Source organism: Thalassophryne amazonica, chromosome 5 (genome assembly GCF_902500255.1).
Source record: "Thalassophryne amazonica chromosome 5, fThaAma1.1, whole genome shotgun sequence".
Taxonomy (NCBI): domain Eukaryota; kingdom Metazoa; phylum Chordata; class Actinopteri; order Batrachoidiformes; family Batrachoididae; genus Thalassophryne; species Thalassophryne amazonica.
Window position 1 is genome coordinate 19960074 of NC_047107.1, and position 22418 is coordinate 19982491.

At 39.9% G+C, this 22418-nt stretch overlaps 2 protein-coding genes across 5 annotated transcripts in view; one reads left to right on the plus strand and one right to left on the minus strand.

Moving 5' to 3' along the window:
• LOC117510154 (carnitine O-acetyltransferase-like) overlaps positions 1-6586 on the plus strand; it is a 36331-nt gene extending 29745 nt beyond the window's left edge. For 2 of the 4 annotated variants that reach the window (XM_034169769.1, XM_034169768.1), the window contains 4 exons: positions 698-833; positions 905-967; positions 2648-2785; positions 6125-6586. In XM_034169769.1, coding sequence (XP_034025660.1) covers positions 698-833; positions 905-967; positions 2648-2785; positions 6125-6340 — 553 coding nt within the window. In that variant the 3' untranslated portion in view covers positions 6341-6586. Of the gene's footprint in view, positions 1-697; positions 834-904; positions 968-2630; positions 2786-6124 lie in introns of all 4 variants that reach the window. The other 2 variants (XR_004560633.1, XR_004560634.1) reach the window with 2 other exon arrangements.
• A 1543-nt stretch (positions 6587-8129) lies between these two features.
• adamts13 (ADAM metallopeptidase with thrombospondin type 1 motif, 13) overlaps positions 8130-22418 on the minus strand; it is a 69567-nt gene continuing 55278 nt past the window's right edge. The window contains exons 23-29 of the mRNA XM_034169537.1: positions 19728-19907; positions 19453-19657; positions 11500-11812; positions 11284-11427; positions 11036-11215; positions 8487-8662; positions 8130-8365 (exon numbers count right to left, since the gene is read on the minus strand). Coding sequence (XP_034025428.1) covers positions 8210-8365; positions 8487-8662; positions 11036-11215; positions 11284-11427; positions 11500-11812; positions 19453-19657; positions 19728-19907 — 1354 coding nt within the window. The 3' untranslated portion in view covers positions 8130-8209. The remainder of the gene's footprint in view (positions 8366-8486; positions 8663-11035; positions 11216-11283; positions 11428-11499; positions 11813-19452; positions 19658-19727; positions 19908-22418) is intronic.

Below are 22418 nucleotides of genomic sequence, written 5' to 3' on the forward strand. Positions count from 1 at the left end.
TTGTTGATGATCTTTATTGAAGCTGGTGCATGAGAACGTTCTGCCTTCTGATAATAAAGCAAGAAGCACCTGTGTCTGTGCCTCGCATATCTCTCAGACTGTTTGTGTATTATTTATTTCTTTAATTTATTTCTTCTGTCTCTCCCCCATGAATGCATTAGAGATGGGCACCTGTTTAAGACAGAGAGTGACTCATCTTTGTTGATAATCTTTGTCTAAGCTGGCGCGTGAAAACATTACGTTTTATGATAATAAAACAAGAAGCGTCTGTGTGTTTATGGCTCACATATCTCTGAGTGTTTGTGTATTATTTATTTCTTTAATTTATTTCGTCCTTCTCTCCACCGTGAACACGTTAGACATAGACACCTGTTTAAGACAGAGAGTGACTCATCTTTGTCGACGATCTTTGTCTAAGCTGGTGTGTGAGAACATAACACTTTGTGCCAATAATGATGACTTCAAAATAAAGGTTTTGAAAATTAATCCCCCAAATTTTTGGAATAAAGGATGCACTTCATCGTGCCATGTGAAAGCCATATCTGAAAGCTGAGGCTGATCTGACAAACAGACTAATCTTGCTTTATAGATAGATTTTCAATTTGCTCCTTCATATTGCACAGTTTGGAGGGACATAGAAGCCTACTGACTGTTTTACAATAACATAATCTGTGTTGTTTTTATTTTCTACTTCTAGGATGAATAATATGTGCTGCTCTACCTATGAGACGGCATCACTACGAATATTTAAATATGGTCGAACAGACGGAATCCGTGTAACAACCATGGACTCTGTTAGATTTGTCCAAGCCATGGGAGATTCAGCTAAACAGGTACTGTGAAAACATACTCAACCTGGAGGTTTACAGAACATGTGCCATATACATGTCATTGTTAACACCAGAACTCGGAGAAGGTGGCACTGCTGCAGAAGGCTGTTCAGACCCATAAGGAGAAAGCATATAAGGTGAGGGCTTGTCAGACTACAACCCCAATTCCAGTGAAGTTGGGACATTGCCTGAAATGTAAATAAAAACATAATACAATGATTTGCAAATCCTCTTCAACCTAAATTCAATTGAATACACCACAAAGACAAGATATTTAATGTTCAAACTGATAAACTTTATTGTTTTTGTGCAAATATTTGCTCATTTTGAAAAAAAGCTTTCAAAGCGTTTCAAAAAAGCTGGGACAGTGGTCTGTTTACCACTGTGTTACATCACCTTTCCTTCTAACAACACTCAATAAGCATTTAGGAACTGAGGACACTAATTGTTGAAGCTTTGAAGGTGGAATTCTTTCCCATTCTTGCTTGATGTACGAGTTCAGTTGTTCAACAGTCTGGGATCTCCGTTGTTGTATTTTGCGCTTCCTGTCACACATTTTCAATGGGTGACAGGTCTGGACTGCAGGCAGGCCAGTCTAGTACCCGCACTCTTTTACTATGAAGTCACGCTGCTGTAACATGTGTAGAATGTGGCTTGGTATTGTCTTGCTGAAAAAGACGTTGCTTGGATGGCAGCATGTGTTGCTCCAAAACCTGGATGTACCTTTCAGAATTGTTGGCGCCATCACAGATATGTAAGTTGCCCATAGCATGGGCAACTTACATATCTGTGATGGTATGGGGGTGTGTTAGTGCCCATGGGCACTAACACACCCCCATACCATCACAGATGCTGGCTTTTGAACTTTGTGCTGGTAACAATCTGGATGGTCTCTTTCCTCTTTTGTCCGGAGGACACAGCATCCATGATTTCTAAAAACAATTTGAAATATGGACTCATCAGACCACAGCACACTTTTCTGCTTTGCGTCTGTCCATTTCAGATGAGCTCGGGCCCAGAGAAGGCTGCGGCGTTTCTGGATTTTGTTGATGTATGGCTTTCTCTTTGCATGGTAGAGTTTTAACTTGCACTTGTAGATGTAGCGACGAACTGTGTTAACTGCCAATGGTTTTCTGAAGTGTTCCTGAGCCCACACAGTAAGAGCCTTTACACAATGATATCAGTTTTTAATGCAGTGCCGCCTGAGGGACCAAAGGTCACGGGCATTCAGTGTTGGTTTTCGGCCATGCCGCTTACATGTAGAAATTTCTCCAGATGCTCTGAATCTTCTGATTATATTATGGACTGTAGATGCTGGAATCCCTAAATTCCTTGCAATTGAATGTTGAGAAACATTGTTCTTAAACTGTTGGACTATTTTTTCATGCAGTTGTTCACAAAGTGGTGATCCTCACCCCATCTTTGCTTGTGAATGGCTGAGACTTTTGGGGATGCTCCTTTTATACCCAATCATGACACTCACGTGTTTCCAATTAGGTGTTCTTTGAGCATTCTTCAACTTTCCCAGTCTTTTGTTGCCCCGTCCCAACTTTTTTGAAACGTGTTGCAGGCATCCATTTTAAAATGACCAAATATTTGCACAAAAACAACAAAGTTTATCAGTTTGAACATTAAATATCTTGTCTTTGTGATGTATTTAATTGAATGTAGGTTGAAGAGGATTTGCAAATTATTGTATTCTGTTTTTATTTACATTTTACACGTCCAAACTTCAATGGAATTGGGGTTGTATAGGTGTAGACCTATTTTTAATTTTTTTGAAGTTGCAACTCATTTCAGCTCCAGTTTCTTTTCAGGCAATTCACGGACAGGCCATTGACAGACACCTCCTCGGTTTGAAGATGCAGAGTATTGTAGACCTAACCTCCATGCCAGAGATATTCATGGATACCTCTTATGCTGTAGCTCAACATTACAATCTCTACACCAGTCAGGTATACTGATGTTACTCAAAAACAAACCTGTATCTGTTGAGTCTGATCTTGATAACAGGCTGGATGTTTTGGGGCAGAATTACATCATGAGGAAGCACTATTAACAGATAAAATGTTTCTTTAAAAAATGGTGACACGGTGTGAGATGCTACAGCCAGTTTTTTTTTTTTTTTTTTTTTTTTTACAAATTGTGACAAAAACAGGTCAAACTAAAAGGATCACTCAGATCGTGCAACATCATTGGTGACTTTGGCACAGATTCATGCAAATTGTTTGTGATTCAGTCATACCATGTGTAGTTCTGTGTGGCCTTGACATTTGGTCAAGAGTTGAACACTTATGTCTCTGAGTTTGAGTTTTCAAGGTCACCCAACGTCAAAGGTCATTGGACCAATAGAAAGGTGATATGAATTCATATTATTATTTCATATTATCCATTGCAGGGGTGGTGGCCAAGTGGTTAATGCGCTTGGTTTCAGTGCAGAAGGTTCCAGGTTCAAATCCCACCCCTGCCACATTGCGTTGCATCAGGAAGGGCATCCGGCATAAAACCTGTGCCAATTCAACATGTAGATCCACCTTGGATTTGCTGTAGCGACCCCGAGTGCAAACAAGGGAGCAGCCGAAGGGACTTTTATTTCATATTATCCATTGGTGCATCTTTAACCAGTTCCTCAAAGTAGCTATTCTAAATGTATTTTACTTACCAAGGCAACCCAAATATCATTAGGCTGATGTGTAGATGATATGACTTCATATTAGTGTTTGATAGGACTCACCGGAGCCTTGGGTAAATAAGTCCCTTCGGCTGCTCCTTTGTTTGCACTCGGGTTCAGCACGGCAGAGTCAACTTGGCACAAGTTTTATGCTGGATGCCTTTCCTGGCGCAACTCCACATTACATGGAGAAATGTGGCAGGGGTGGGATTTGAAACGGGAACCTCCCTCACTCAAACCAAGTGCACGAACCACTTGGCCACCACCCCTGCAATTTTGTTCTTGAGTGATCCTGTTTAGGCAGCACGGTGTCTTAGTGGTTAGCACCGTTGCCTCACAGCGAGAAGGTCATAGGTTCAATTCCCGCCTGTGGCCTTTCTGTGTGGAGTTTACTTGTTCTCCCCGTGTTTGCGTGGGTTTCCTCCGGGTGCTCTGGTTTCCTCCCACATCCAAAGACATGCGGGTTGGGTGGATTGTAAACTTTAAATTGTCCGTAGGTGTACGAGTGGGTGTGAATGTGTTTGTTTGTCTGTTTGTGGCCCTGTGACAGACTGGTGTCCTGTCCTGGGTGTACCCCGCCTTGCACTCTACGACTGCTGGGATAGGCTCCAGCCCCCCGCAACCCTTAATTGGACTAAGCGCTTGAAGATGAGTGAGTGAGTGAGTGATCCTGTTTAATTTCACTATGTTTTGATCCAGATTGGATCAAAACTCTTCAAATTATTTTGTTCACACACAGACAGACAGACACACAATATGTAAACAATACGCCTGCATATGGGTGTAATTCTGAAAACCATTGGGGTGAGTCCAGAGAAAGCAGTCATGGAAATGATTTTTAAAGAATTTCTCAACATTGACAGAAAGCATTTTGTGGATTATGTGAGAAATTCATTCGATATAATGGTGCCAAATTTAGCAAGTGGCCAACTATGAATCAGTAAGTCCAAAGTCAGGTCTCAAGTCATAATGACCACCAGTTGTTTGCAAGCTGACTTGACAGTGACTTAGTCCCATCTCTGCTATATACAGATGATGACAATTATTCGCCCTCTATGAAATTTAATGTTTCCTTTCCAAAGTTCCTCCTTCCTTCCAAGTGCTCTTTTTAACACAGCAAGGAATTTTCAACACGGCATTTTTAAATATCCTACATTTATTTTTGATGCTTATATTATTATACTTTGCACGCACAAACAAAAATATTTCATAAAAACCAAAAACTACCAAGATCAAAATTATTAGCCCTCCTGATCCTAACAGTCAATTGTGTATACTTTTTTGCTGGATAACAGCCTGCAGTCATTTCTTGTAGTTTTCAGCAAGTCTCAGATATGTCTCCTAAGGAATCTCAGATCATTCTTTGGCAATTCTCTCAAGCTCCTCCAGATATGATGGTCTTCTGGCATGGACCTTGGTCTTTAGTTCACCCCACAGGTTCTCAGTGGGATTCAAGTCATGGCTTTGTGCAGGCCAGTCAGTAACGTTCACTTCGGTCTTCTGGACATAGTTCTTCACCAGAAATGATGTATGATGTGGGTCATTGTTGTGTTGGAAGACAAAACAACAACCCAGACACAGTTTTGCTGCTGACCGTTTGGAGTTTTATTTCAAAATCTTCACGTATCCTTGAGGAGATTCCAATTTCCAGATGAACTGAGGCATCCCCACAGCATAATACTCCACACGCTGCATATCACTGTGGAGACAGTGTTCTTTGGGAAATACACCTCTTCCTTCTTTCTTCAGACATAACCAACATCTCTATGGCCAAAGAGCTCTAGTTTCATCTCATCACACCAAAGGACCCACTTCCAGTGTGCATAATATTTCTCCAGGGTGTCTTCAGCATGCTTCAGTCTGTCTTGGAGTTTTCTCTTAGGCAGAAGTGGAGTTTTGTTCACACACAGACAGACAGACACGCAATATGTAAACAATACGCCTGCATATGGGTGTAATTCTGAAAACCATTGGGGTGAGTCCAGAGAAAGCAGTCATGGAAATGATTTTTGAAGAATTTCTCAACATTGACAGAAAGCATTTTGTGGATTATGTGAGAAATTCATTCGATATAATGGTGCCAAATTTAGCAAGTGGCCAACTATGGTACTACAACAATAGAACCCTTTGCTGCCCGCCAAGTTATTCCTGATTGACCAACACGTCTATATATATTTGAGTGTGGAAAAAATGACCATGTAGCTGCAACACAGTCAATCTTTATTAATTTTGAAACCATGAAAACTTTTCTGGAGTGGAGAAATCTTTTTTTTTTTCATGCATGTGATGCCCCTGCAGTGCACAGTCAGTGGACTGCACTGCACATCACTCACTCACTCACTCATCTTCAACCGCTTACTCCAGCCAAGGATCACAGGGAGCTGGAGCCTATATCAGCGGTCATAGGGTGTGAGGCGGGGTACACACCCTGGGCAGGACGCCAGTCTGTTACTGCACTACACATGCACCGGGTAATTATTGTTACACAATTAGCTGCTTTGTTGGAATCTGGTATCCAGTTTTCATAATCCTTCTGTGGTTTGGGACCTCGGTGGTGATGTATTTACTCTAATGCGTTTGCTTCTACTGTGTCACTGTATTTACTCCTGTGCATACTTTCCAGGTTGGCTCTAAGACAGACTGCGTAATGTGTCTTGGTCCGCTGGTGCCAGATGGCTACGGAGTCTGTTACAATCCCATGGATGAGCACATCAACATCGCCATCACGGCCTTCAACAGCTGCGAGGAAACAAATGCTGCCCAGTTTGCCCAGAGTGTAGAGGATGCTCTGTTGGACATGAGAGCTCTCCTCGAACACACAGCTGCACCCAAGCAGTGATCCCGCTCAGCAGCCTGGTGTTGTGTTTGTGTCCCGCTTGGCTGAATGGAAGCTGGAAGTGAACTGAGGTGGCACAGTGCCACCGTGGTGTGAGTGCACAGTGTTGTGAGTGAGGACAGGCCTGTCGAGGACGGCTTCTGCGACCTAAAATGTGACTGAGATGCCAAATCTTCATCAAGGAGATTCTATATTTTAATATGTTGTTATACATTATACAAATGTATATTAAAAACATTATATAAACATAATTCACTATCCATGAAGTTATTACCCTGCACACTGGTGAAGCAGGTTATTGCTTTAACTGGCACGGGTCTGTGGACAAGATAACACAGAACAGTTGGATGGATCTCCTTCACACCTGGTGGGAATATTACTTGGATAAATATCCAGAGGTGATTGGTGGTGGTGGTTTGGTCAAAGGTCAAGGAAAATGTGAGCAGGAAAACACATTTTGATGTGTACTTTCTCCCGGCTCCTTTATGTAAGATTTTGCCCTTACTAAAAACCAAACCACTATATTTCTCATTTTGAGTTTATTGAAGTTCACGTGGAAGTCAGGCCTGTGCCTCTCACAGACAGCGTCCATATTGTGAAAAGGCCACGACTGCAGCTTGTACAACACTGTTATACCATTGGGCATTTACAGTAGGTGTGGTTTAGTCTCACATTTCTAATGTTACTGGCTCTCACCAACAGGGGGAGCTCTCCCTGTATCTGGAACTTGCACATGTGATAGAAGTGAAGCTTAACTCATATATTTACACTTTAAACCAGGTTTCAAAAACTTTCAAACAGATAACACAGACAAACACTTGATAACTAACATAAAATAAGGAATTAGCACAGATATTATCTAACAGATGTATATCTCAACAACCCAGTATCCTAGATGGATCAAACTTGGTGGGACTATTACTTGGCTAGCTATCTAGAGATGAGTAGATTTTGGAGTAGACTGGTCAAAGGTCAAGGAAAACATGGTCTTTTAAAATATATATATTTTAAATATAACAACAAAGAAGCCTACACAGTAAATTTTGTTGAGTAAAATATACTCTGCCAGGACTACATTTGGCCCCAGTCCAAATAGAGTTAAATACTCGTATACTCAATCACAATGCTAAATCAGCGCTATCGCAGTGTAAAATCAACTTTATCATCCTGTGAATGATTCTTATTGGAGTTGAAAAACTTGATTTGACAAGATGGTAGAGCTGATTTCACTTTATAATAGAGGGTATTTAATTCTATTTGGACTGGGACCAAACCTTATTATAAATTTACTGTGTCAGTGGATGATCTAAAACATATATTCTCACTCACATCACTCATCTTCAGCTGCTTACTCCAATTATAGGTCATGGGGGAGCTGGAGCCTATCCTAGCAGTCATAGGGCGTGAAGCAGGGTACACCCTGGACAGGACGCCAGTCTGTCGCAGAGTCACATATATTCTTAAGCAAAATACTTATGATTAATTGAAATGAATGACTTCATAACGAAGTCAAATGATGAAGTTCTACATACGTCTATACGTGTATATGTGTATATTTACTTGTACATTTATGTAGTGGTGTGTAGAGCAGGCAGGTATGCATGAGTACCCTGATTATTCCCACTTTCCCTTATTGTTGTACAGACACAGTGTTGTTCAAAATTATACAAAAAAAGATGTCAAGAAGTTGAGCACTATGATTTAATATTTTCTTGAGTAATTACTGCCAAGCATGTGTATTTATCACTGAACTAAACTTAAGCACAACGTAAGGTATTAACTGTAAAATATTTGTTTTATATATGAAAAGTAATATTTTGGGAAAAAAGATTTTTATATATTACATATCCTCAGACTGAGTAATAATTGGTTTCAAAAATGAACAAATGAATATTCAGCCCTGAAGCTCCCTTTGGAGTGCAGGTAGTCTCCATGAAACTCCACCTCAGCCATGTTTCCAGAAGAATGCCACAGGAATGGGTGTTGGCCTTTGAACACATTGGTCTTTAAGACATCCATGTCTCTGATCTGAAAAAGAACACAACATATTACACACACTGGTTTTCTTCTTCAACACGCCTCAGCCATGAGGAGAAAGTGTTACTTCCATTCCAGACATAACAGCAGGTGTTAAAGAGCTCGTTCGTACCATGATGTAGGTAGACTGGCTGTTGGTGGCATTTAGTATTAAACCAATGTGTAGCGCCTGGATTCTGATCTTCACTGAGGGAGGGGCATTGATGAGAACCCGACAGGTGTGATTGGTGTTGGATGTTGTTGGGTTCTCAAAAACACCGCTAGGGGAAAACAGCTGCATGTCACAATCTGTGGCACAGACAAAATGTATATTGTTGGCAAATAGATGGATTTGATCATTTTCAGTCTTTGTTCAGCCTGTGTCATTTACTGATTCAACTATATGGTAATTCTTCATCTGGAGTTTATGCTGTTAGATTGTTTTGGATTGTGGAGCTGTAATTCAGTACTGCACAAGGCAATCCACAAACAAGCTTTCTTTTGGAATCTATGCATAGTTACCCTACTTTTTTATTGGATTTACATTGATTATGTACCAGAGGTGGGACGAAGTCACCATCAAGTCACTCTCAAGTCATGAATCAGTAAGTCCAAAGTCAGGTCTCAAGTCATAATGACCACCAATTGTTTGCAAGCTGACTTGACAGTGACTTAGTCCCATCTCTGCTATATACAGATGATGACACAATTATTCGCCCTCTATGAAATTTAATGTTTCCTTTCCAAAGTTCCTCCTTCCTTCCAAGTGCTCTTTTTAACACAGCAAGGAATTTTCAACACGGCATTTTTAAATATCCTACATTTATTTTTGATGCTTATATTATTATACTTTGCATGCACAAACAAAAATATTTCATAAAAACCAAAAACTACCAAGATCAAAATTATTAGCCCTCCTGATCCTAATAGTCAATTGTGTGTACTTTTTTGCTGGATAACAGCCTGCAGTCATTTCTTGTAGTTTTCAGCAAGTCTCAGATATGTCTCCTGAGGAATCTCAGATCATTCTTTGGCAATTCTCTCAAGCTCCTCCAGATATGATGGTCTTCTGGCATGGACCTTGGTCTTTAGTTCACCCCACAGGTTCTCAGTGGGATTCAAGTCATGGCTTTGTGCAGGCCAGTCAGTAATGTTCACTTCGGTCTTCTGGACATAGTTCTTCACCAGAAATGATGTATGATGTGGGTCATTGTTGTGTTGGAAGACAAAACAACAACCCAGACACAGTTTTGCTGCTGACCATTTGGAGTTTTATTTCAAAATCTTCACGTATCCTTGAGGAGATTCCAATTTCCAGATGTACTGAGGCATCCCCACAGCATAATACTCCACACGCTGCATATCACTGTGGAGACAGTGTTCTTTGGGAAATACACCTCTTCCTTCTTTCTTCAGACATAACCAACATCTCTATGGCCAAAGAGCTCTAGTTTCATCTCATCACACCAAAGGACCCACTTCCAGTGTGCATAATCTTTCTCCAGGGTGTCTTTAGCATGCTTCAGTCTGTCTTGGAGTTTTCTCTTAGGCAGAAGTGGAGTTTTTCTGGGTCTGCAGTCTCACACTCCATTCCCATCCAGGGCTGTAGTGATTGTCTTCTTTGAGACTACAAGTCCCGACTTGGCTAAGTCATTCACTAGTGTCTTAGTTGTTCGAGGGTCTTTAGACACAAGTTTTCTTTCCATAGTCTTTGAAATCTTTCAATAGATGATTTTCAAGTTGCTGCTAGAGCAACGCCTACGGGCGTGCGTGGTGACGTCACAACTCTTTCTGGTTAGGGAGATCCGGATGCCGTCAGATGGCTGGAACGTGCGTAAATAGTTAAAGTAGTTGCTAAAACGTTCTTGTCGCTGTTGTATTTGTATTACAACATTGCTTTTTGTCCCACACATGGACGAGTCATGTTCAGCTTGTCAGATCTTTAGTTATTGATCTGTTCAGATATCGTCAACGTTTGTGTGAGACGTTGGACTTGGGAGGTTGGATGCTGTTGGACAACAGTCAAACGGAACGCTGATGGTACAGGAACTACGCAAAGGATGAGAATCAATACAGAAAGCAAAACGGAATACGGACAAATTGAAGTTATCGTCGGGATTCGTTCACATTTTTCAACAGTTTGAAAATTCTGATGATGCACCAGCTACAGGAACGAAGCTGAACAATGGTTAAATTATTTCTCTGAAAGTCAACGTAACTCCAGATTTCTTGTTTCATTTTGGCTTTGGTGTCCTTCATTAGTGCCGTGTGACCAGGGCTTTACATTGACATTCTCCTCCTTCTCACTCCTTCTCAATCCTTGAGGTTAACAACGACAACAAAATTACTTACTGATACGGCGCGGAATGTGCCTCCAGTGGCCATTTCACTCCCTGGAAATCTGACAGCTGAGCTGTTGTTTCTAATGACGCCAAACACGCAAGCGAGAGGCTCCCTAACCAGAAGTCTCATTTTCAAGATGGCAGCGCTTTAAAATGAACTATTCCTACCTTTGCCAGGCTGTGTCTCCGTTGCATCAAACTGTTAATATAACTTGCTTTTGCTAAATATGTAAAGTGAACAATCTTGTAACCATCACATTAATCTTTTGGCACTGACCATGTTGATAATTAAACTAATGATAACAATGAACTTCCTCTTTGATCATAGTAGCTGTCTTACCCTGATGGTGACTCTTCTTCATGTTTTTCTGGGAGCTGTAGGTGAGCACTACACCATTTCCAGATGTAAACAGATTCTGACGCAGGAGCAAAACATTGGTTCTGGTTGTAAGTTCAGTTCCTGTCGCATGCTCACACTTCCTCATGAATGCCAAGCGGTCAAAAAATGTGATGTGTTCCTCTGCAGGGATATGCAGATATGAGATTCCACTTCAGTGCTGTATGAAACACGTGTGTGTTAAATCTTACTCTTTCTGCAGTTCAAAGAACTGGAAGCCACTTTGATAAGAATGACCTCATCCAGAGGACGACCTATGGATACCACGCACCGGCCAGTTGCGTCTTTCAAGTCCACCACACCTGACTCTTCAAGGAGCAGCTGTCCACATGCATCTGGAAAACAGCACATTGTGTCATCCCGGAGCTCTGCCTGATCACATGTAAGACGTGCTTTTGTCTACCAACTGGGTTTGGGTGTCGGTGTAGGTTTAGTAGTGCTTGTTTGCGGAATGGTGATCGTCTCTGTCGGACTGAGAGGAAGATGGCGCTGTTGTGCGGATGTACGCATCAGAGTGGGAGACAGTAGAACATCCTCGTTTCTTGGAACATCCACCGCAGCTGTGGGCGGTTCGAGGCTGCAGCTGGCCAGGTAGCAGCCCTGGATGGTGATGGGCTTTGGCATGTGCATACAAAGCAGTGGGCTGAGCGGCTCTGGCTTAGAGGGCCCCATGCAGGTCACGGCCCTGGACTGGATCCCGTATCCACATGATGCAGAACACTGGAGAGCAGGAGGGAAAAAGCCAAACACAGCAGTGTTTGTTCTTGCACTTATTAGATTCATAGGTTTCAATTTACGATAATGGGCACACAATGGGATTTGCTTCAGTGCAGCATAACAACATCAACATTAGAGTGAGAGTCATGTTCTTTGATTTCTCCAGTGCTTTCAACACTATCACACCGGCACTGCTGCGGGGGAAACTGGAGGATGTAGGTGTGGATGGACACCTCGCTGCCTGGACCATCTGACTGCTCGCAGTACGTGCGGCTGCACGGCTGTTAGTCTGAGGTGGTAAGGTGCAGCACCGGGGCCCCCCAGGGCACTGTCCTCTCGCCTTTCCTCTTCACCCTTTACACCTCGGACTTCACCTACAACACAGACAGCTGCCACCTCCAGTAGTTCTCTGATGACTCCGTTATTGTGGGTCGTGTGTCTGAGGGGAACAAGCTGGAGTACCGGTCGGTCATCACAGACTTCGTGGACTGGTGTGAGCGCAACCACTTGTGTCTCAACACCAGTAAGACAAAGGAGATGGTGATCGACTTCAGGAGGAAACAACCACCTCACCCACCAGTGAACATCCAGGGGGAGGACATAAAGACTGTGGACAGTCTCAAATACCTGAGTGTTCACCTCAACAGCAAACTGGACTGGATTCACAACACCGACGCCCTGTACAAAAAAGGTCAGAGTTGCCTCCACCTCCTGAGGAGAGGAGGAGGAGCTCTGTCCTGGGCTGTCCTCTGGACTCTCTGGAGGAGGTGGCCGAGAGGAGGGTGTTAACCAAGCTCAAATCCATCATGAACAGCTCCTCTCACCCTCTGCACCGGACTGTAGTGGAGCTGACCAGCTCGTTCAGTGACAGACTGAGGCACCCTCAGTGCAAGAAGGAACGATACCGCAGGTCGTTCCTCCCTGCTGCTGTCAGACTGTACAATAACAGTAATCACATGCAATAATATGTCCACATATCATGTGCAATAACAACTTGTTTACAAATCCCTGCACTAATGTCACCTTATCACATCTAAACTCCATTTCACATATTGTAAAGAAGATGCTCCTATCTCCTTTTCAATCCCAGTCATATTTTTTTGAATTTTAATTGAATTTTATTTATTTTTATTCAGCGACAGAAATAGCAGCAGCAGCAGCAACTGCAGCAACTACAACAGCAACAGAGTCTGTAATTTATAAGACACATCAAAAAACACAAAAAATTTAAACATATAAAACAAACTCAAACAAATAACAAACAAATAACCCAACAATGCAACTGAAAGGGTGTGGGCAGAAGCAGAAGCTTATAAACGCCCACCCCGTACATCATACAATATTTAAATGCAAATACAATCACACACAATACAAATGTAGCACTATTAACAAACCAAAATACAAAGGCAAAAAAGAAACAAATATATTATTCACCATTATTATAACCAGAAATTATTAATTTTTTATAACACTTCTTAAAACAGGCCAATGAACCACACAATTTAATTTCCACAGGACATTCATTCCAAATCTTCACCCCTCTAACTGAAGCACAAAACCCCTTAACATTAGTACGTACAGGAGGCTTCTTAAATACCATACAACCACGTAATTTATATCCCAATTCCCTACTCTGAAACAAGTTCTGGACATAAAAGGGCAAAGCCTGGTTATTAGCTTTGTACAAAGTTTGTATCAGAATATAATCCACTAAATCCCTAAATTTCAATAAATTTAAATTCCTAAACATGGAATGTGTTGACTCAAAATGATGTATATTACCAATAATTCTGATGGCACGTTTTTGTAGAAGAAATACAGGATTAGTGTTAGATTTATAGGTATTACCCCAAAGTTCAATACAATATATCATATATGGTACAATTAAAGCATGATATAATGTAAGTAACCCAACCTGGGACAATATGTCCCGAACCCTATACATAATAGCAATAGATTTGGACATTTTTAACTTTATATAATTTATATGGGGTTTCCAACAAAGTCTATTATCAATTATAACACCTAAGAATTTATACTCAGATACTGTCTGTATTTCGATATTATTGATAGTAACATTTTTACATTTGGACATAAATTTATTTCCAAAAATCATGCATTTAGTTTTTCCAAGATGAAGTGACAATTTATTAGCATTAAACCAAGCCATAAATTTCCCGAGTTCATCTTCCATAATGTCCAAAAGCTGTTCAAGATTATCCCCGCTACAAAACACAGTCGTATCATCAGCAAAAAGAATGCACCTCAATACCCATGAAACCAAACAAATATCATTTATATATAAAATAAATAACAAAGGACCTAACACCGAACCTTGAGGCACCCCACACGTGATTTCCCTGAATTCAGAATCAATGCTATTATATTGAACATACTGATACCGACCATGTAAATAATTATCAATCCAATCATATGCTAAACCTCTGATTCCATATTTCACCAATTTATTTTTCAGAATTTCATAATTAACAGTATCAAACGCTTTCTGCAAATAAAAAAAAACACCTACAGTATATTGCTTATTATCAACTGCAGTCGCAATATTTTCCACAAAATCCATCAGTGCATGTGAAGTAGTCCTAGATTTTCTAAACCCATATTGCTCTTCACACAATATCTCATACTTAAGTAAATAATTATTTAACCTTTTAACAAAAATTTTCTCCAATATTTTTGAAAATTGAGGTAAAAGTGAAATAGGTCTATAATTAGAAAAAAATATGTTTGTCACCAGACTTAAATAAAGGAATTACTTTGGCTATTTTCATTCGTGAAGGGAATTTACCTAAACTTAAGGATTTATTACAAATGTAAGTAAAAGGTTTTACAATACAATCAACAATTTTTTCAAAAGAGCCATATCCAAATTATTAAAATCCGTAGATTTCTTACTTTTTGAGTTCTGCACCAAATCAATAATTTATTTTTCATTCGTTGCACCAACAAACATTGACACATTTTTATTAAATATTATCTTATTTGCAATGAATTTATCACTCATTGGATCAATCTTAGTATCAAGATTTCTACCTACATTAACAAAATATTCATTAAAATGATCAGCAATCATCACATTATCATCTATCACAGTATTATTAAAAAGAAAATAAGAAGGATAATCTCTACCTTTTTTATTCTTTTTAATTATATCATTTAATATATTCCATGTATTTTTTATATTATTCTTGCTTTTAACAAGTAACTCACCGTAATATTCTTTCTTACTAGATCTCATAATATGAATTAATTTGTTCTTATACATTTTATATTTACTTTCAGCTTCATTTGTTCTCAATTTAATGAATTGCTTATACAATCGATTCTTCTTTTTACATGCCCTCTGAAGACCCTTAGACATCCATGGTTTATTACTAAATCTATTATTATCTAACTTATTTACAAGAGGACAATGTTTATCATATAACTTAGAAATAATAGAAATAAACCCATCATAAGATTCATCAACATCCTCAACATAAACATTATTCCAATTCTGACATAATAAATCCTCCCTAAAATTATCAACAGTCCTTGGTGTTACATTACTACTCCTTCTATTGCAATCCTTTTGGAGCACTCGATCTTGAGATGCAAGGACAGTAAATACAGGCAGATGATCACTAATATCATTTAACAATATTCCTGCATTAAGATTACAAGTTATAACATTAGTTAAAATATTATCAATAAGGGTTGCAGTATTCAAAGTTATTCTACTTGGATGAATGATGGTCGGAAATAATCCCATGCAATATAACGAATTAATAAATGAAATAGTTTGTGAATGATTATGAGGATTTAAAAAATCCACCGCAGATCCAAGTCACCGCAGATAAATAAATGAGAATTCTTATTTATTTTATTATACATATTCATAATTACTTCTTCAAAATTATCAATATTTGCTCCAGGAGCTCTGTCTATACAACTAACAATCCTATTATTTGAATTTATAGATGTGATCTTAACTGTAACATATTCCATGATATTATCAATTGTAAATGACATATTATAAACCAATTCACAGTCATAATCAGACCTAACATATAATGCCACACCACCGCCTCTTCTCTTCGATCGATTTACAGAAAACAATTGATAGCCATTCAACTGCACAAAATCATAATTATCCTTAGTTAACCAGGTTTCAGATATAGCGATAACTGAAAAACTTTTGCTAATTGTGTCTAAACAATCATTTATTCTTGAAAAATTCCGAGAAAGACTTCTACTATTAAAATGTATTATTGAAAAATCTCCATCATTAATTTTATAGTCCTTAAATTGTTCTTCTGTAAAATAATTACATTGTCGATCGATATTATCATTAAAGAAAAAATCTGGATCTGATTCAAATTCACAATGGCGAGAGGCAAAATGACTATGATCAAATGTTTCCAAACAAAGCTCCTTTACAGAGGTAACCTGATTATTAACCGTGATCATTAAATTATATTAAGGTTATTTCGTCATCACAATCAACCAATACATATCATTATTAAGCATTTCATCACACTTACATCAATTAAACACATCAAGATCATTCTCATCTTTAATCCACAAGATTTTAGCTTGTTCAGGAGTTCCATTTAATTTAATATAAACTTTACAATTAAGTGTCCATGTAGCCTGTATCTTATTTTGTTTTCTTAACAATCGTGCCTTTCTTGCTATGTCAGAATTTCTCTTGGTCAAATATTCATTTATATATACATTCGTTCCTTTTAAGTTCTTAGCTTGTTTTAAGATTTCAATCTTCTGTTTCCTGTTTTTAAGCCTCAATAGTGTAACTTTAGGTCGATTTTGACCTCTCCTCGGGAAAAGGTAACTACTGTCAATATCATCAGAATTTATTACAATACCTTTGTCCTTCAAAAAAGAGATCACCTGTTCCTCTACAGATAGGTTGTCCATTTCAGAGGGCTCCTCTCCTGGAGCCACCGCTCTTGCATAACTTCGAGGCTTAATATCCAATCCTGTGATAAGAAGGTCATTTGACCTAGACTGCTGTTCTAGATCAGCAATTCGATTTTCCATAGATTTCAATACTCTATCCTTCTCCTCATTAGCCCTTTGTAATTCCACCACTTGTTTGGTTAATTCCAAAATCTTCTGTTGTTGTTGCGAAATAATCTTTAATTGGTCAGTTACTTCTTTAATGGGCTTCATTTGCGCTGACATTTCATTTAACATTTTCCTAATGTCCTCAAGCTCTTCTTCCAAGAACAAAGTACCTTTTTTTGGAGCCATAGCTGATGATCCTGAAAATGAACCTCCAACACCGACAGCAAGAAAATCAACAAGCCGCAATCGAGGATTTGGTAGGCCGCTAAACCCGGCCTACACGATATGAACACCTCCTTGAAGCAGACCAACAGCAAATGACCACTGCAAATCTCCCGGCCAAAGCAACAGCGGCCCCCTGGATCTGATGGCAGCTGATAAACGCCAACGATGATATCCAGCGACAGCAAAACGACGGATCCAACAGCTCCTGAGATGTTTGACGCTTGCTAACAGCATCATTGCTAGTAGCAGCGCCCCAATCAAGCAACGACCGCAGTACACCAGCCACACTACAGCCGCAGATTTTAACAGCCACACAACAAGCGACTGGACCTCGACAACAATGTTCCAATTAACATTTTAACCGCCAGACTTGCTTCGGTCATTTCAATGACTTTCCGATGGTGGTCACAACAACCTTCCACAACAGTGCTAGCTAGCACACAGAATGGATTGTGACGACATCCGACGACGACACGTGTGTAAATGAATAAATGCCAGATAAATGACGAATAAATGCCAGATAAATGACACATATATATATATATATATATATATATATATATATATACAGTAGTGTTCAGAATAATAGTAGTGCTATGTGACTAAAAAGATTAATCCAGGTTTTGAGTAAATTTCTTATTGTTACATGGGAAACAAGGTACCAGTAGATTCAGTAGATTCTAATGAATCCAACAAGACCAAGCATTCATGATATGCACACTCTTAAGGCTATGAAATTGGGCTATTAGTAAAAAAAGTAGAAAAGGGGGTGTTCACAATAATAGTAGCATCTGCTGCTGACACTACAAACTCAAAACTATTATGTTCAAACTGCTTTTTTAGCAACTACTATTATTCTGAACACTACTGTATATATATATATATATATATATATATATATATATATATATATATATATATATATATATATATATATATATATATATATATATATATATATATATATATATATATATATATATATATATACGCACGTATGTGTGTGCGTGTGTATATATATACATATGTATTCTATTTCTACCTCATTTCCTATGTCTTGTACTGTTACAAGTATTATTATCATTATCCGTGAAGAGAACACCTCTCCAACGTGCCAAACACCAGCGAATGTGAGCATTTGCCCACTCAGGTCGGTTACGACGACGAACTGGAGTCAGGTCGAGACCCCAATGAGGACGACGAGCATGCAGATGAGCTTCCCTGAGACGGTTTCTGACAGTTTGTGCAGAAATTCTTTGGTTATGCAAACCGATTGTTTCAGCAGCTGTCCGAGTGGCTGGTCTCAGACAATCTTGGAGGTGAACATGCTGGATGTGGAGGTCCTGGGCTGGTGTGGTTACACGTGGTCTGCGGTTGTGAGGCTGGTTGGATGTACTGCCAAATTCTCTGAAACGCCTGTGGAGACGGCTTATGGTAGAGAAATGAACATTCAGTACACGAGCAACAGCTCTGGTTGACATTCCTGCTGTCAGCATGCCAATTGCACGCTCCCTCAAATCTTGCGACATATGTGGCATTGTGCTGTGTGATAAAACTGCACCTTGCAGAGTGGCCTTTTGTTGTGGACAGTCTAAGGCACACCTGTGCACTAATCATGGTGTCTAATCAGCATCTTGGTATGGCACACCTGTGAGGTGGGATGGATTATCTCAGCAAAGGAGAAGTGCTCACTATCACAGATTTAGACTGGTTTGTGAACAATATTTGAGGGAAATGGTGATATTGTGTATGTGGAAAAAGTTTTAGATCTTTGAGTTCATCTCATACAAAATGGGAGCAAAACCAAAAGTGTTGCGTTTATATTTTTGTTGAGTGTATATATAAAATGAGTGAAATATGCTGCAAAAATCTGTGGTAGTGAGACTGAAGTCCTCCAGGAGATGCTGTTCCCCTGGCATTGCAAGCAATCTTTGCCTCCAGCTGGGACACTCCTGCATCCCTATAGGCTGGAAGAAAGGACTTATTGTCCCTTTCAGAATCAGAAAAGTTGACTGCCTGAAGTACCATCGGGGCATTATACTGCTCTCAGTTTGAGGCAAAATAATTGCAAGGGACATTTTTAACAAGATTCTGTGCCAGGTTCTTGCTTAGTGACCGGAGCAGTCTACTGCCAGAATACCCCGTGATAAATCCAGTGCCCTGTGATGCACAGCTGCCAGTCTTGCGTGATGTCCACAGGCCACAGTCTCTTGAAAAACTGAAAAATTCAGAGATGCGTACCACTTGTGTAGCTCTGACTAGACCTAACCTTGACCCCCAATCTTATGGATAATGCCCATTTTACAAACCATTAGTTCTCCTGCAGACTGTACCTGGCTCCATGGTTTCACTTCCCATCTGAAGGTGCACACTTGCACCAGGCAGGGCACTGTGGTTGCTGGTTTGACAGATTCGTGGCAGGTTTCCTTGGGCATTGTGCTCTCTTTGCCATGCACGAACTGGACACAGGACACAGTCCTCTGAGCTACACCCATGTTACATGACACAGAGCAGGCCGAGGTTCTGAGAACTTTCCACCTGGAATGATGTCAGCAGCAGTGAGAGGTTTCTGGATTTATTCTCAGGTGTGTGCTTGTGTGGGATCTACCTTGCTGGACAGGTCTGTGTGTTACATGAAACCACAGCTTCTGGTTTGGGAAAATCATTGCATTCTGCATCATCCACAAGAACCTCTTCTTCTCCATCGGTCTCTGCTGCACAGTACAGCACCCTGTTGGCCATACCTCCTCCACATGTTACACTGCAGACTCCTTGTTTAGACCGCCACCTGCATTTTAGAAACCATTTTTGGCTACAGTTTTTTTTTTTTCAACATAAATCCTCCTCAAATTTATATACACAAATTTAAATTATATTACACTAAAAACAACTGCACATTTTACCCGACTGAACTGTTGAACTGATTTCATTCATTGTCCTACTTTTAAATAATAAAATGGATAAAAGTGTTTGTCCATTTATTGAGTAATAGCTTATATTTGCATCAGAAAGAAAAATTTATGTAATGTACTTATTTTGGTGAACAAATTAACACGTGTAGGAAAGTGCAAATGTATGAACCTCATTCTTGAGTTCAATTCATTCATTCCTGGTCACGGTGGCCTTAGACCAAGCAGCTCATCCTATACTTTCATATAATTGACCAAGTTCTGTAACTCTTCCTGCGGTGTTCCTAAGCCAAATGCTGGAGGTATTTTATGGTATTATATTATATGAATCTGGAGTCTCACCATCTGGCTCAGCTCTTTATTCACCACAACAGTCAGATACAGCATCTTTCAAACGTCAGATGTAGCCCCAATCACCTATCAATGTCACGCCTCAGCTTACCCTTGTTCATGAACAAGACCCAGAGATACTTAAACTCCTCCACTTGGAGCAATAAGTCTCCCCTGGTCCAGAGGGGACAATCCACCCTTTTCCGCACAGGACCATGGTCTCATATTTGGAGGTGTTTGCTCTCATACCATTTGCTTCACACTCAGCCTCAAACCTGCCCAATCCGCATAGGAGCTGACTGCCTGCTGAAGCCCAAAGAACCAGATGGTCTGCAAAAAGGAGAGATGTAACTCTGTAGTCACCAAACTGGACATCCTCCATTCTTTGACTGCGCTTTGAAATCCTGTCCACAAATATCACAAACAGGATTTGTGACAAGGGGAAGTTCTGGTGATGTCCACCACCCACCAAGAACAGGTCCAGTGTGATGCAGAGAATGTGGACACAGCTCCGGATTTGGTCATACAGAGACCAGATCGTGCATTGCAGTGGTTCTGGTAGCCCATATTCCCCCAGCAGTCCTCACAGGACACCTCGTATGCCTTTTCCAAGTCCACAAAACACATGGAGACTGGCTGGTCATACTCCCAAGACTCTTCTAATATTGTTTCAAGATAAAAAAAAAATCAAATCTTCCATTCCACAACCAGGACAGAACCTGCTTTGCTTCTTCTGAATATGAGGTTTGATAATGGTTTAAATCTCCTAAACTAAAAAAAAGGAAGTCTATTTGGCTTCTCACTGATTTCACCTGGGGTTGCCCCAGCAACTCCAAGATGGTTCTGCATGTAGATTTGGCACAAGTCGTATGCCGGGTGCCCTTCCTGACCCAAATCCACATTACATGGAGAATGGGTTGACCATTGTTTGGATTTGTACTCTTTGTCATCAGCTTCCTGTTGCAGAATGCTATCAGAATCAGAATCACCGTTATTGTCATTGCACAGTAAACCAGCACAACAGAATTTGCTTGTGCATCCTCAAAAACCGGCCATCTGGCCGTCAACGCTGAACTTTTAAATGGTCATTTTCTTACGGTTGTAGGCTGCTACAGACCACCCTCAGCAAATAATAATGCTTTGTCTGCATTTACTGATCAGCTTTCAAACTTAGCTTTTAAAGACATTTTAATTTGTGGGGATTTTAGCCTTGACTGGCTGTCCACTGCTTCTGATAATTTTAAATCGATTTGTGATTCTTTTAATTTAGAACAACTTATTAACGGCCCAACCAGACCAAATCCCAAACGGCCCTCTAATTCATCCTTACTGGACCTGTTTTTAACTAATGCCCCAGATAAGTACTCCGCAGTTGGAATCTTTGTCAATGACATCAGTGACCATTGTGGTATTGCTACAGTCACGGAAACCAAACTACCCAAAACAAAACCCCAAATTATTTTAAAGCGTGATTTCAAACATTTTAGTGAACAGGCCTTTTTCCATGACCTATGGGCTTTTGATTGGAATAGAATTTTTATTATTGACTCGGTAGAACTGGCATGGAAATACTTTTATGATGCTTTTACAGAAATTATTGATAGACATGCACCATTTCGTAAATTTCGGGTCAAGGGCCGCTTCAACCCCTGGTTTTCAACTGAATTGTCTAATCTTTTAAAAGAAAGGGATGAAGCCTGGGCCCAGGCGAGAAAAAACAAGTCAGAGACAGACTGGGTCAGTTTCCGACAGCTCAGAAATCGGTGTACCGCTTTAATTAAAAAGGCCAAATCTGAGTTTTACTTGTCCCAAACAACAAAGAGCCTCAATGATCCAAGGAAATTCTGGAAACCAATAACATCAACTTTTGGAAAAATCCAAACTAATGATTTCCCAACTCATATTGTCAGTAATTCACAATTTATTACTGATAAATCAGAAATTCTATCTTGTTTTAATAATCACTTTGTTTCATCCCGCTCTCTATTTGAGTCTTTGTATCCAAACTCAAACCACTCTAATAGTTACTCCCTTTCACCATCACAAAATGTTTCCCAATC